The sequence below is a fragment of the Electrophorus electricus genome, chromosome 4 (genome assembly GCF_041902795.1).
Source record: "Electrophorus electricus isolate QZ-2024a chromosome 4, ASM4190279v1, whole genome shotgun sequence".
Taxonomy (NCBI): domain Eukaryota; kingdom Metazoa; phylum Chordata; class Actinopteri; order Gymnotiformes; family Gymnotidae; genus Electrophorus; species Electrophorus electricus.
In genome coordinates, this window is record NC_137500.1 from 35,234,400 (window position 1) to 35,250,733 (window position 16,334).

The following is a 16,334-nucleotide window of genomic DNA, read 5'->3' on the forward strand; positions in this document are numbered from 1 at the left end:
CCTCCTTCAGTGCAGAACCAGCAGGGGAGAGTCGGGCAGTGTATATTATGCACTCCTACTTTCTAAAAGCTAACGAGCAGACATCCTCAGCGTCTTATTAGCAACACTTGCCATGGGGCATCACTACAGAAGGACAGAGTTAGTGAGTGAGTGAATGAGAGAGAGAGAGAGAGAGAGAGAGAGAGAGAGAGAGAGAAAGAGAGAATGTCTCAGCTGAAGCTTCTCATCTAGCACTCTTCAGCTGCCAAGACTACATTATTCATAAGCGTGGTGCACATATGCATGGAAACACACACACTATATATATATATATTTATATATATATATTTATATATATAAAAAACACTTTACATTTTCCCTTATTTGTATATTGATGTTAAGTATTTCTAATAATTGCATGTAACCACCACAACACAGAGCTGTTCTATTAGGGATGCAGGTGTGCACTGATGATAGCTCAGAGTCAGTCTGATGAATGAGTGCAATCAGTTTGTTAGCAGTCTGCAAATAGCAAGACAGGCACAACACATGCCCGTGCACACCACACACCCTTACACATACACACATTCACATACACAAACACATAGTGACAGATATTGAGACAGACAATAAATTCTCCTCGCCACCTTTAAAGGCTTGCCGTGACGCGAATGCCATTATTACAATGACAGTAGCCGTTTTCCGTAGTGGCTTGCCTGGCGGCTTACAGCAGCTTTTCCCTGGACAGACTGACTTCACCCACTGTCCACAGACTGCTGTGCCACTTTGTACCAGCTCCAAACAGACAGCACACTTATCTGCCATAAAGCAACGTCGGCGTGTTTTCACCTGCTGCCTTAGCAGTGGATCACAGGTGCGTGCTCTAACGAATGCGCACGTCGTCTCTCTGACACTCCTATCTCATCCTACAGGATTCTCTGTCTCACCCATAGCCCTCGCGCCTCTCCCCCTCTCCTCCAGCTCCTCCTTTTTTCTTTTCATCTGCTCGATTGCCTGTAATAGGACACACACTGTGAATATGAATAAGAATATGGAATAATGATGATCTGTCTGATTTGGTAACACATGAAAACCCATTTCTGCTCTACACTTCAGAGGCATCACAAGCCCCACCCCACCCCCATGCGCGTGTGCTAATATGCTGCTCCTCCATTAGTGCAATTCCAGTGCGCCTAAAGCCTTGGCATGGCTAATGCAACGAGCCTGGAGCCGAACGCAGTCGTTGTGCACACAGATCCAGACGCACCCTCCTACGGGCTCCCACGCACTGCTTCGTTCCATGGCCGCTTACGTGAAAGCTATGTTCGGGAGAAGGAAAAAAAGAATCCGTCAGCCAGCCAGCAAAACCTATGCTTGTGCTCCACTTTGACATCAAGAACAGCTCTGCATCTCCCCGTGGGCGCGCCCCAGTAAAAGCATGGCTTAACAGCGCCAAGATGTACCCCTCGGCTATGATTAAGGTTTGAACCTCAGCATTGCTGTGTGTCATATCGGCTTGGGCTCTGCGATCTCACTGGGAGAGGGAGCTGGCAGGATTCATCACACAAGCGCCCCCTTCGCTACACGATGCGAGAGCCAGTCAGATGTTCGCACAGGGTTGGCATTTGCCAGCCTTTACCCCCGCAGGCTTATGCTGCTGTTGTGCAACAGCTGAGAGGCCAGCAGATTATGACTCAGAAGAAAGTGTAGAAAAACAAATTAAAAAGTGGCTTCAAAAACATTTTAAGTCGGAAGCTAGAAGGAAACAATTCCAAATGAGGTGATTTGTCTCTGTACAAAGATGGTAAAGAATCACAACCTGAAACCAGATGGTTGCCAGGATACAAAGTACACATAAATATAACAAACAAATTTGGGTTCACCAGTATTTATTAAGGTAGTACTTATAATATTTATCCAGATAAGATATTGAGCTATTTTTTTCCACACATTTGTGCCTTCTAGGAAAAAAACATTTGTCTTGGTTCCAGGTAAAAAGCTGTGCGAGAGTCCAGATAGCACCCTTCCAATCCAACAGTTCTGACCACCACTGAAGCTTTGATAATAGGCTCTTTGTCCTCTGCTCCTGTTCACTTGTTCACACAAGCCTGCAGGAAAGATAATGCAGAGAAAGAGGGAGACAGCATCATTCTGTAAGTATGTGTGGAGGAGAAAAACTAAAGGAAAGACTCATTGAGTGTGAGTGCATGTGTGTGTGGCAGTCATTGAGACAGATGAGAAGAAAGACAATAGCATTTAGAAATTATTGTGTTGTGCATGTATCTGTGCATGCTTGCGTGTGTGTACTGTACAACGAGTGGGCGGATATGTGCATGTTTCACTGAATTTTGCATGAAGTGCTGAAGTATAAAAGTGCTGTGCACTGTGTGCTGAAATGGAAAAGAAATGAGAAAAATGCATTAAGTTTCTTGAGCACACAGTCTCACACACATGATAGAAAGGAACTGATCTTAGGAATGGAGAGTCCAAGAGAGACCCAAAACATCAAACCTGGCGCTGTAGAGACACTTCCCAATCACTTCCTTTTCTATTTCTGCCTCCCTATCACCCCTCTGTCTCTCTCACTCTCTTTCTCTGTCCACCCCTTTATCTCTGACTGTCTGATAACTCCCCTGAGACAGGAACCTGTCTCCTTCCATTATACCACACCTTTATCCTTCCCGCTATCTCCATCCCATCTCAACCTCCACCTCTCAAACAGTTTGCGGGCACCTTTCAGAAGAACCTTCCCGCTGCCGCTTGTCCAGTTGCGTCTGCTGCTTTTTTGGCCGCACAGCTCAGGTGCTGCGCAGGGATCGGGTTTTGCTAGCGGTTTGGTAGAAAAGTCACCGTGAAGGACTTTCTCCCTACACCACTGCTCAGGCTTAGCTGTCAGCGTGCAGCCATCAGAGCCCAGCTAAACGTCACAAACAGGTTGAACCTCTGATCAGGAATCACAGCACCCGGCAGGATACTTTTTGGTACTGAACCAAAAAAATAAAATGCTTGAAGCCCAATGAAAATAATATTGCACTAGAATACACATTTTTGGTTAATGTATGGCAGTGAACACTTCATGTGGAACTGCAATGAGCTATTCATCCTTTGGAATTTTGCTTTAAAGTATGCTGCAGTCTGTAAGTAATTATACAGTGTCATGGTTTTTGTTTCTCAGTACTCCACTGCATTGGATTTGAAATGACACAGTGACTATAGAGTTAAAGTGCAGACTGTCAGCTTTAATTTCAGGGTATGAGCATCCTATTAAGGGAATTAGATCCTTTTTTTAAACACAATTCACTCATTTTAGGCCACCCAATGCAGTTGACAACTGAGTTTTATCTTGTCCAGTAGTGTATCATGTCATTAGTTCATACATAAGAGAACTAACCAAAGGTCTAACAATGATTCTATATATGAATTTGCATCTAAGATCTCGTTGCTATAGTTTCTTAATACAGTGCCTTTCAAACATGTTATCACGAGGCTAAAGCAAACAAACAAGAAGAAACACACAAATAAATAGGAGAATACAGTAGGCAGTGTAGACTAATGAAGGCAGTGTTAGATGCAGCCAAAAGTGGTTGACCTGCGGGAGAGGCTAGGTCAGTTGCAGGCACCTGTTCTGCCTCGTCTCACCCTGAGTCTCACCTGGGTTCTGCCATGTTGTTCTTGTGTTGATCATAGTTATCGTCTTACAGATATACAGCCATAATCATAGAATCATATAAAAAATAGCCATAACAATTTTCAAAATCATCTGTTCGGTAGATTGTTCAGAAGGAAGCACACATGTGAGTTGAGTGATGCCAAACAACCTGACAGGCCACAGTGGTTACTCGAAAATATTTTAATGCATGAAGAAAAACAACTGAACAGGCCATAAAAGAAAGAATATAGCAGCATAGCCTCAGAGGGTTCACCCCATACACAAACCACTCGTAAGCCACAAGAACAGAAAGGTTGGGTTACAGTTCGAGTAAAAAGAACATAAAGAATAGAGTCGGTAGAGTTCTGAGAAAGTCTTAAGGACAGGTGAGATGAAGAATATACCGCATACCAGAAAGACGGGAATAGGAATGTGCAAAGGAAAAAAACACAAAAAACGTAACTCTCCATGATCTACAGCACACCACCTCATCAATTAAACATTAAGTGAAATGCATGCTCAGTGGGGTTCAGACCAGCAGGGGAACTGGCTGTCTAGTCTTTATTGATGATGTGACTATCAACAACAGTATCAGGATGAAGTCTGAAGCACACAGAGGCATCTTAACTGCTCACATCCAACCAAAAGCCTCAGACTCACTAGACAGCACTTCACTTCACAGCAGGACAATGACATAGAGGCACTTTTTCAGTTGAAAGTTCCTGACTCACCAAGTCAGTCACCAGACCTGAATTCCAGCAAGCACGCATTTCACTTACTGAAAACAAAATTAAAAGCAAAAGTGCCTAAAACTAACAGGAACTGAAAACTGACTGTACTCGAGTCCTGGCACCTATAAGCATGGACAGGGACGGGTAATAACGGAATACAGGTAATTGCGTAAATACGATTCGCAAATTATATTGTTTACAAAAAAAGGCGGCAATTAGATTACTGGTTTAAAAACCCCCACACAATTTAACAAGGAGAAACCCCCTCCTTTTTAATGGTTCTAATGGAGTAAACGGCTCCCATCACTGTTGTCGCACTGCAACAGCACCAGCACCGACCGTAGTCTGCGTTTAAAATGTGGAGCCTGCGTGCTGTTGATGGCTGCAGCATGTGGCTGGAATCAGACGTGCTTTTGTCTGAAATCTCTGGCGCGAGTCATACCTTGCTTTCTGTCTTGCCTTGCTTCGTTGATCGTGAACACGGGATTTTTTTCCCCCCCAAGGGAAACATTAGATTTGTTTTCGTGAATACGGTATGTGTTTCATACGACGTGTTAAATAAACGTTATCCTGTTTAAATAAATTCTCTTATGATTAGTGAACGTAAGGGAAGCCAGTCACCGCCTCCCCGTTCTTCTTATACGAGACAAGAAACTCCTGTTCTCGCGAACGAGAACGGGCGCTTTTATAGATACCGAGAGATGTACTGTGGACGACAAAATGTTACAATAACGATGATAATCTGCTGTCTGCTATATTCCAGCAAGATATATTCACAGGTTCGGTATAAAGAACTTTGTTCTCACCTAATGCCTAAACATTGCATACCTATCTGGAGGTGGCGCCAGTTTGACAGCGGTAGCAAAGGGTCTTCTCACCACCGCTGGACTTCTGTGGAAGGGACAAGCTTTTTATGTGGACGACTTTCCCGCATTTTATGAGCTGTTAAAGAGTGCAGGGCTTTATGGGAGCTTGTTGGCGGGCAGGCTGCTTGGTGCAGTGGGACACCAGTATTCTGAAACTCCAGCAGTTAATGGGTAAAAGTAGGCCTAAACTGAAAGTAACAGAAAATAGTCAGATTACAGTATAACAATATTTTGGATTAGGTTACAGAATCATTTTAATGGATAATTAAGAATACATCACTACCCCAAGCAACTGTGGGTTGCTAATGTGAGGATGTAAAGGTCTTTCAGCCGAGTTCTATGACAGTTTTGGTTGAAGCTGTTTATTTGTCCAAAGAATTCCTATATGTTTCACCTAATGTGATCTCCAATAAATACTATCAAATAAAACTCATACTGCACACTTTAATCGCATAGTCTTTGGTTCATTTTAAAAACGTGCTAGACTGCAGAGACAAATCAACATAAGCCACTGTCCAGTTACACTGAATATGAACTTTCTGAATTCAGTGGCCTTTTGCTTGTTGTTGTTTCTGTCTGTGTATGTTCCACAACTTTTCTGTTTTGTTCTGGCTTTGTGGCGGTGACATTAACATTCATAAAATAACCTGTTGTAAAAGCACATCAGGGGAGCCCTTGAACTGTCTGTCACTTAAAGGCATGGAGCAGCTCACTGACCGATGGATTCAATTAGCCAGTTAGAATTGCTGGCACGAAAAGATTGATGATGGCATCGCACAAAGTCTGGGTGCAACAGACACTCCCCAGTTCACGATAAAATCTTTGTGAAATTCCCTCCTGGGATGACTGTGCTGGTGTTTTACTGAAAATAAGCAGTTAAGAAGGCGTGACAGCAAAACACGTTCCAAGTAGAGCACCATGACTTGCCTTTTCTCTACAATTCAAAGAAATGTTAAAGGTATCACTGATTCACCATTATTGTATTAATTCTTATATAATGTGTTCAGTGACACTATCCATAATAACTACAATAACAAACAATTCTATGGCTATAGAAGATCTCCAAGAAATATCAGGTTGATGCTTCTGCAAATATCCACAGATGCAACATTTGTTTTATGCTTCTGCTAGACACCACTTGATCTGAACATTTGTTGTATCTATACTGTAGTCTATAAGATACTAATCCAATAGGTCAGACACCAGGAGTGAAATTGCACACCATTTCTAACAGTTGTATGTTATGATGCGATGCAAGTTCTTCTGCTCAGTGAGTCAATTTGTGTTATGGTTCCCAGTTTTATACTATACAGCGCGATGTGTCCATATTGTCACAGATACTGCATTTATGAATGCACAGAAATGTTCTAATTGGTGCTTTGGCAGTTTTAGTTTTGAGAAGCACCCAAGCAGTAAACAGGCACTGTTACTCTTCATTGGTCCAATCTATCCAGTGTGCCTAAAGCAGACCCATTTCTTAAAGCAGGGCTACAGTTTTGAAGATTCCTTGAGAGCCACTAATATTTTTGAAAGAGAAGAGAGGCAGTTTGGGATTTTTAAACTAAAGCTTGAATTATTTGCTGTCATCCAATGAGCAAATATTTGTCAGAATTCTCATTGCTGTTGTTGGACTAGAATATGGTTCACTTACACTCTCAGTTCAGAGGTTGGGCTCAAGACACATAGTGAAGAGAAACATGCATGCTTTATGGTGAATGACAGGCATTGCGATTCTAACGATTTTCATACAATGAGTAATGCCTGTATTGTTATTTTAAAGGAATCACCCACATGAATAAACCCTGAAACTGAACCATGCCATATGTATAGAATGAGTGACCTCTTGTGACCAAAAAGGGCAGTGTATGAATGTTTGCCTGGCAGCTAGCAAGTTCTTTATTAAAACAGATCTACTGTTATCTTCTGGTTTGAAAGATTCACACACACACACACACACACACACAAACTACAATGCTTAGTTTTATATATTCAAATGTTCAGAAAAAAAGCCATGTATCTACCATCTCTGTTGCTAATTTTCTGGAATACTTGCCTTCAAAACTGTCATCATACATTGTCAAGGAAGCTAGCAAACCTCAACAGATATTGCATATTTTTGTGCTTCGTCTTTTTTTTTTTTAAATGAGAAAGAAATCCTTTGTTTAGCTACACTTACTGATGAATAAATTATTTAGCTCAACGAAGTCCAGCGAGAAGGACCAAAGAACGGCACAAAATTCAGAAATAACCACATCTGACCTACGACAACACCTAAAACAAATCAGTTTACCAAATTGTTCCAAAGGTTAATTAACAAAAAGTGAGTGCCAAATTGCTCTTGCCAGTTTTTCCTACCTAAAAAATGTCAGGAACAACAAGAAAGAAAACACGAGCAATTTTTGTAGAAACAATTTTGAGCCTTTATTGGAATGTTTTAGGCATTGTATTTATAAACCCAAACCTGCTGTCATTTGGTGTTTAATTAAAAAAACAAAACAAAAACAACAACCAATACTGGTCCGATAGTCATTCCTGTTCAAGCTCATCAGAGTCCTATTATTGATAGAAGCTTTTCCTTTGAAGTGGAAAATGAAAATATGATACGATTGCAGGTAAAAGCAGTCACATATTTAAAACTAATTTGATGAAAAGGCAAGAAAATGTAACATAAGGAAATAGATTTCTTTTTTTTTTTCTACGTCTAAAGAGCACAAAAGGAACCCTATGCTGTGGAATAAGTTTGCTTTTTCCAGTTTGGGCCTCAAACCCTGCTTGGCCTGTTAAAGGCTGTAATGCCTCTGGACGCGGGAGAGGACTGGCATGGTGGAACTCTAAAGAGTCATACTGCTTGAGGTGTTTGAGTTATCTGCACCCACACTTGACACGAGTCACGCCAACGGAGTCTTCTGCATCATCATGAATGTCAATATTACCGTTTCCATAGTCATTATTCTATTCAGCAGAAGACTGCAGGTTTTGTTTTGTTTTTTTTAAGATGCCTGCATATTAATTACTGAGCGAAGGCAGAGAAGAGCTAGAGTCATTTTGGTCTAGTAACTGCATTTCCCTTCTAGGGGGAACAAGAAAAAAAAAAACAACAAAAACAAACAAACAAAAACATTCATTCATCATCTGGATCCAGCAGACAGGTTTGGTGTTAACCGAAATGAGCTCTCTCCCCCTCCCCCTCTCTCTAGTCGCCCACTTCATTGCCCCACCCATTCCACAAGCCCACCCCCACCCGTGTCCTTGTATGCATGTGTGTGTGAGCGAGAGAGAGATAAAACGCATGTTCTGTGCTCTCTTAGGACATGACGCCAAACACGGGGTTATGGCGACAAATGCTAGGGCCGATCTCCTCGTAATCCTTCTTGGTGTGACACACCTGGTAGAACTCAGGCTAGGGTGGCAGGGGACACACACACACACACACACACACACACACACACACACACACGTAAGCAGACATACTACCAAAGAGAATACCATTGCAGAGGTGTTTGGTTGAGAGGTGCGCGAGACTCACTGTTGATGCCAGCATGGATCCGCCGAACCACACAGCATAGCGCTGCATGTGGTGAGTGATGACCTGCACGTCAATGGGCTTGGGCTGTGGAGCAGATACACACATGAGTAAGGTAAGCACTCATCACCTGGGCCCTGGAAACGTTGTCATGCTCCAAGCTCTTCCACAGACCTTGAGCTTCCCGCCGCTAAGCTCCTCGCTAAGCTTGAGTCGTGCATCCACGGTCCTCTTCAGATCCCTCTGCAGACGCCGGCCAAAGTCACGGAACATGGTAGACCCGCCTGATAGAACTATGTTCTACAGGAGGCACGGACAGACACAGAGACGCAGCACAGTTAATCCTGTGCAGGCTGGTCCCCGTTTGTATCGTTTTGTCTGAAGCAAGCATGGGGGTTGGGAGGGGAGGTATTTACTGATGTCAGTGAAACCTTTTGAGACCTTTTGATGAACACCACACCTTATGTTACGCAGATATCACAAAAATCACTTCTAAAATCATTAACCGCCATTATTCACAGACAGCTAAAAGGTTGTACTGCCTGCCTGAGGGCATAGTGTATGGATCCCAATAAACAAACAAACAGGGTCGCAGTTTTCAGTACCCTAAATGATCTTTGCCCCCCCTCTTTGTGATTCTCTTCAATCAAAACAAAACCACTCAATAAAGCCTCAGCAAAAAAACGATGATAAATCTACCAATATACCACATAAGAAAGCCACGCAGCGAGCAATAAACGTTGGCATGCGTGTTGAACATATTTAATCTTACCTTATAGAGAGGACGACGCACATCAATGGGACAGTTCTGAATCACCTCATCAACCACTTCTGAGATTGGCTGAGTGAAGTCTGGATTGGCAAACTGTCGGTCAGGGGGGTGCAGGAAGATGGAATAAGGGAACGAAAGAGAGAGAGAGAGATAGAGATAGATAGATAGATTTGTACCACACTGTTCTAAACCCGTCATGCTCCAACCCATCTGCCTGAGTTTTCCTGAGCAGACACACCTCAGGGTGGAAGAAGATCTCCGGGCCGAGGAAGCGCTCGTATCCCACGTCGATGGTGAACTCTTTCTTGCTGATGGCGTTGATGCCCGTGTACTGCTTTATCCATTTAGAACCATCTGTGTCGTACTTATTAAACTCCTTCACGAGGTCAGGACACACGTAACTGAAACGTTCCTACAGAAGGGGGCGCAAATGCACACACCCATTTGTTACATTCGGGGGGGGGGCAGTGTTAAATCGTTTTTTTCACATTTGCCTCCTCTCCGTCTCTGAAGGCCTGGGACAGATTGAAGGCCTGATCAGTGCTAGCCTCAGAAACAACCTCATTATAGTTTGGTGTAGTGAGCTCAGCTTGGCCAAGTCAAGCTCTGACACAGCCTTTAAACTGCATACTAAAAAGGGAAATAAAACATCCATTTACCATGTCAGGACAGACACACAAGAGCTGCTGTGTCATTCTGGCTTCATAATACCAGAATAGAGCATGCTTTCAACATTTTATACTTAAGACCTACTGTATTATAACCAGATATGTAATTACCAATTCCTTTTTGATATTTATTTCATGATAGAAACTAGTATAAGTCTCATTAGTTAGCAAAGCTGCTATTTTTAAACAATAACATTTCTTAGCAGCCCAGAGACCTCAAATAGAATCTGAGCAAGAATGAGTCATGAGGTTATGCTGTGCAAGACCCTGCTTGAATTTAAAGTATGGTGATTCAAACATCGCTACTGCATGCACACGCACACACACACGCGCTTACCTTGACGGCTTTTGCGGTCTCGAGGGACTGCTCGGGTGGAATGCCCACCTCTCTCTCCCTCAGCAGCTGCTGTGTGAAGTAGGTGATGTCTCGCCCTGCGATGGGGATGTGCTTTATACAGCTGCCGATCACATAGCCCTCCGCCTATGAGACAACACATGGAAGGGCAGCTTCATTTGTATAGCGCTAGCAAAGTGCATACAAAGGGCTTCGCACAAACAAGCAACGAAGGAAATGAGAGAATTTAAAAATTAAGGCCATTATATTCCGAGATCCATCCTCAGAAAGATGATCCAAACAATAAAAAAGTCAACAGCTGAACCCACAAGTTACATCCAGAAATTCATTCTACCATGATTGCCATTCCCATTTGATCATTTCACATAAATTTACATTATTTAAAAATAGCATAATAAAATTAAATAAAAAATATCATTAATAAAATAAAAACATTTTTCCTTCCAACAAAAGTTACTGGAAAGCCCTGTATGTCCGTTTTAAAATGTTGCGTAATGGCATTATAGATGAACATATGCGCAGGTCTATTCTGAGAGTGCAAGACTGACCACAGGGATGACATGAGTGACTCCGTCCCCGCTGTCGATGACTGTACCGGTGAGAGTCCTCTCTCCAACCTGCCGAGAGGTCCAGGATGCTGCAAGAGCCAAGACTGCCTGAAACACACACACATGGGCACGCACACATGCAGGCACGCATGCAAGCAGATGCACAAATCTGACGTGAGCACACCAGGACTACAATAAAGAGCTACAGTTTCCAATCAAACTGAATCGTGTGCGCGCACCTGCACGGCAATGTACAGTCCTGGCACATTGAAGGACTCGAACATAATCTCTGCTGTGTATTCTCGGTTCTCGGGTGTGTTTAAGGGTGGCTCGGTCTGCAGCAAAAACAGCCACAATCATCACTGTCTCACACACTCACACCCAGAGGTGCATGTACACAAATTGCCACAGTTTAAAAAGTTTAACACGCAACGTCATTTTACAAGTTGCCCCACAGAGTCCCACAAATTTGCGCTGCACTGCATGAAGTATTAACCCCTACAACAAAACCCAATGGTGCATTACTCACCAGCAAGAAATAGTGGTCCTCAGGCTCTGCCCTCAGGTACTTAAAGATGACCTGCTCCATAAACCTCTCCATTAGGTCCCAATCCTCCACAATACCATGCCTGATTGGCCACTGCACAGACACACACAGTAAGGGAGAGAGGTTATGAAATAGCCAAGCCACATTTATTTTCCTGTTAGTGTCTGCGGTTAAAACTCAGTGTGAAGAACAGGTCTTCTGCATGGGGTTCTGCTACAATACCCGCAGGGAGGCATAATGTGGATTTGTGTGGAATCACACACCTTGGTGGCGTAGGTGGGCTTGTCGATAGCCTCATCTCCTATGAAGAAGTCCAGGTCGTCAACACCCTTCATCATTCTCCTCTGGGCTTGATCACCCACCTTTGCTGACTCTTTGATGGCAATACCTAAGCAACAGCAGAGAATGATGGGATGGAACATACATGAGACATACTTCAGTATAAAAGAACACACCAAACTAGGCCAGGCACAGCAGAACGATGACCTCTGAAACTCTCATCTATTCCCCCTCAGGCTAAGACAGACAACTTTTACTTCAAACCTGTATATACCAGCATTTCCCCCTATTTAACATAACTCCTTGAAGAGAACAGACTTTACAAATGCTTTAGATATCATCTTTAGGGCGGGATAGTGGGGAGTGTTTCAGTTAAAACAACTCACATGATGGAACGATGAACTGGGGCTCTGTGTTTCCTGCATATCCAAGTTTAGTGTATCTAAAAGACAGAACAGACAATGTTTTGAGCTGAACAATTCTTACATCAATTCAAACACACACACACCCACACACTTAAAAGACCTGTGAGCAGAAGACCACCAAATTACAAACACAATGCATATAGTTATAAACTGATTATCAGTTAATGACTATATAGAGAGCTATAGTACCCTATACACACTCAGACTATAGAGTGAACCTTCCATTCAGACTATTGGCTGGTTACTTCAATCCTTCATGGTCCTTTGCTTTCTAAGGTCACTGCACTCTCTTACATGTTCATCATTATTTCCACCAGTTCACCTGCCATTACTCCAAACATGAGGTCCAGAATGCATTTGTGTCAGTCAAGGTTGGAATGATGAACTAAGATTTGGACAGTGCTGACAAAGATTGCCAGAACAAAAGTAGAATAAATCATTAATAGTTATAGGCCCTAGTTGGAATAAAAAAATGTAATCATCTTAGCAAATGTTCTTTGAAAGATAAATATTTGTTGTGCCATAAATGCAACATAAACAACATACAATCATTTTAGCTTGTATATTTCATTTGTGCGCTTTTGCACATTCTTCCTTTTTGACCTTTTGTTTAGAAAATATATTAGTGTGCAAAACTGTCAAGTACATCAGTGAAGTCTATACTTAAGTTTTATGGCATATAAACGGTACTGCTAACAATACACTGTTCCATACAATATTATCTATACTAGTGGTAAATGAAAGACATGCAAGTATTTCTTGATTACTGTGAGAAACAAGAACTTTCTCATTCAAACAGTGAGAGCCTGTGCCAGTTTAGCTGAACCTTTTAATGACCATTTACTACAGATGAGTGATCAGCAACACGATTTTTTATATAGAAGTTCCTGATAGCAATACTGCTGTTAAGCAGCTGAGGGTATACATAGCCGATCCTATATGATAGGCTTTCCAGTCCAAAGCTAGCATTATGCTGACAACACACAGGGCTCTGTATTCCCTGTACTACCCCCTAATGCCATGTTCTACCCGCATCATGCCATCGGACTTAGACGTGCCCAACCATTACGATCAGCTAGGCCCCACAACAGGACACTCGGCAAGCAGTTGTCGAGATTTTAGCCATAGGTTCATGTGACCTGGGGATTATGTAAAATGTCAAAAATATATCATACTTTCATAACAGCATCACAATATTTCTACATAATAGACAAAACTGGCTAACCAATTATCTACTGTAAGGATTTGAATTATATAGTATGTTTATAAGCTTTCTATTACTGATTTTAAATGATTAATGCAGTTAGTAAATGTTTCTAGATGTGCTGCCAAGACCCACAAGTTAAGCATACTGGGATTAATAACAAATGACAGTCATACTGCCCACTTGTACTGTTATCCAGTGAACCTACAGGACCATATATACAGGCTTTATGGAGTACAACCAAAGTGGAAGCTCCTAAAGCCTACTTGCTTGGCTACAATATCACAATGATCAAGAGCCACAGTGAGATACTGATGTGAAATCTGTGCTAGTTAGCCAATGTCTAGCCCAGATGTATGCCACTAGTGACCAGTGCAAATCAAGTCTAGTTTAAAGGTCAACTTTCTAAGCTCTGTTCACTTTTCCAGTGGCAAGAGAATTATAATGGCATTTCATCAACAGCCACACAAACAAACCTCATTATTTTGTGACTAAAAATATATAAATAACAAAGGAGATGGAGAGAAACTAAACCATGGTAACCAACGATATCCCAAGTGGGTTCTGAGGACATTTGTTAAGAAAGGTATTTTCTACAGATTGCTCAAGCCTTTTGAGAGTGATGCTGTAAACAACCATTTCACTGCGAGTTATACTGTGTATGACTATGTATGTGACAAATAAACCAAACTTGGTGTGTGTGTTTTTTTCTAGACATGCTTGAGCTCTGATACCAGAGCAGCCTTTGCAGTGTAAAATGACTGATGACTCCCGCCATGCTGGCACACACCCCGCTGATGTGAAGGTTCATCTTTGAGAACATATAAAATGTCCTCAGACATAACACAAGGACTTTTCCCGCCATTTATCCAAATACTTCAGAATATAAGGAATAACGTGAAAGCGGCACAGGTTTGGTGAGACATCAAGCAGGGTCAGGCTCAAAAGCACCAGTTGTGGTCTGAAAGGGTATGAAATATTACTTTTAAAAACATAAATCAGCTTTAAGCGACTTTCTTTTTTATTATTTAAGAGAAGGTTTGTGTTATAATGCCCATTTATAAACATTCACCTGCACATTTTTTAAAAAAAAACAACAAAAACCAAAAACCGTGTACAGCCTACACAAGCAAACTTTTTTGTTTTCTGTAGCTTTGAGGCTGAGTGGGCATCAGAACAGGAGTGCAGAGGCAACGTAGCATAATAGTTCCTTTTTTTTTTCCTTCTTTATGGCCCATGTTAAAACAGTTCTGCAAACTAGACAGAGAAATGCAGGTCAAAGAGGATGTGATGCTTTCACACATTTCAGCCTGAATGACACATGCGTGCACACACAAAATAGCCCAATCTTTTCCATCCATGCTCAGAACAGATGCTTCTTTGCTTGTAATAGTTCAGAGAGAAGGGGGCAGGGGAAGGTATGCACTGCGGAATGTTCAAGTCTCTACATGCAAACACTGACGAGGTAAATACACTGTCAACTCAACCAAAAGCACTCTACCAGCATACAGTAATATCTGAGGATTTTAACCTGCAGTGATTTGATGATGCTTGATCTCCTTAACGTGCTGTGTGCATGTACATGTATGTATGTTTCAAAAACCCTAAAGAATAGACAGCGCAAATAAAATGCTTGAGAGAAAGAGAAAGTCCAGGTCCATGTGATTTCATACACAGCGCTGTGGGCGACAGTGAGCCCCGCCATGGCTGCATATGTAGGGTTGTTTGAGGCTTCATATAATCCCGGTTTGTTCGCTCAAGATAAAGGAAGTCTGATTCCCAGCTGCAGATTCATAAATAACACTACAAGTTAGCCAGCTAGCTATGAACACAATCTAGCGTCGAATTTACAGCCATTGCTCAAACAGGGCGCAACATTACAGGACTAAATAAGACAATGTTACTAAAGACGTTTTCAATGGCGAACACCACCATATATGGACTAAAAACCAGAAGCAGGAAGCGACTGCTGCTGTCAATGAAATTAGGAAGTCACGAGGCGCATGCGCAGACAATCGTTCACAAGAATGGAGTTTTGCAGGAATTTAGCACCCTTTATAATTTTAAACACTAACCTACTATAAATCTGAACATGTAGCACACCAAATGTGTCGCATCATTCAAAGATCAACGTTCAAACGTATGTGCGTCGTCAAAGCTGGATATTTTGAAATGTAGCTACCTAGCCAAGGATACCAAAATACTGCCTGCTAGCTAAGATAATCTAGCTAGTTAACAACCCATACAGCCACCATCCATGCCATGTTTATTCCCAAAATAGACTATTACTTGATCCTTCCTGAAAATAAATTCAAAGACTACATGCCGAGTGAAAACATGCATCCGTAATAGGTATATTTTACCGACCTCTGAGTTGAATATGGTCGCTAGTTAGCCTAGCCTAGGTTAGGTTAGCTAGTTAGCCCACACACCCCAAAGCTGACAGTGAGTGGGCAAGAAGTGCCTGCTGGCAGCAAACGTTTAAAACACTGGAGGAATCGCGATGGAAACACGTACCCCGTACCGCAATCCACGACGCACGCCGGCAACCGCCCAGCCATTTCTCGTCTTTAACTGCCGAAGAAGCTTCCTAGCGACGGGAATGAGTACAAGGCGGAACCCCGGACCCGCACTATGAAGTTTGGAGCCACTTCCGCACTTGGCTTGCACACAGCGGTGATAAAATGGCCGGTGTGAGGGCGGCACATGCGTGTGATCTACACACTATATACGTGCACAACTCTGCCGAGTCATAACTTACAGATCTACGATTATTGCACAGGTTTGC

General features: G+C 42.3%; 1 protein-coding gene across 2 annotated transcripts; it reads right to left on the reverse strand.

Moving 5' to 3' along the window:
* Positions 1–1,914: 1,914 nt before the first annotated feature.
* On the reverse strand, positions 1,915–16,221 carry actr3 (actin related protein 3). 2 transcript variants are annotated; one of them, XM_081713496.1, is made up of 12 exons: positions 16,064–16,221; positions 12,304–12,359; positions 11,902–12,026; positions 11,621–11,731; positions 11,331–11,426; positions 11,092–11,199; positions 10,526–10,669; positions 9,759–9,932; positions 9,521–9,613; positions 8,923–9,048; positions 8,752–8,835; positions 1,915–2,087 (listed from the first exon to the last, which is right to left on the reverse strand). In XM_081713496.1, the coding sequence occupies exons 1-12, from the start codon at positions 16,105–16,107 to the stop codon at positions 2,070–2,072; spliced, it is 1,179 nt and encodes a 392-aa protein (XP_081569622.1). In that variant the 5' UTR covers positions 16,108–16,221; the 3' UTR covers positions 1,915–2,069. The 2 variants fall into 2 exon arrangements, with proteins under 2 accessions (XP_081569622.1, XP_026867686.1); XM_027011885.3 differs by lacking the exon at positions 1,915–2,087 and adding an exon at positions 7,622–8,625.
* Between the last annotated feature and the right edge of the window lie 113 nt (positions 16,222–16,334).

Coding starts and splice junctions, on each gene's coding strand:
- actr3 (XM_027011885.3), bottom strand. CDS start 16,107: ATGGCTGGGCGGTTGCCGGCGTGCGTCGTGGATTGCGGTACGGG. Junction 11,200..11,330: donor GACTGTACATTGCCGTGCAG/GTGCGCGCACAC, acceptor TGTGTGTTTCAG/GCAGTCTTGGCTCTTGCAGC. Junction 9,614..9,758: donor AGATCTTCTTCCACCCTGAG/GTGTGTCTGCTC, acceptor CCTGACCGACAG/TTTGCCAATCCAGACTTCAC.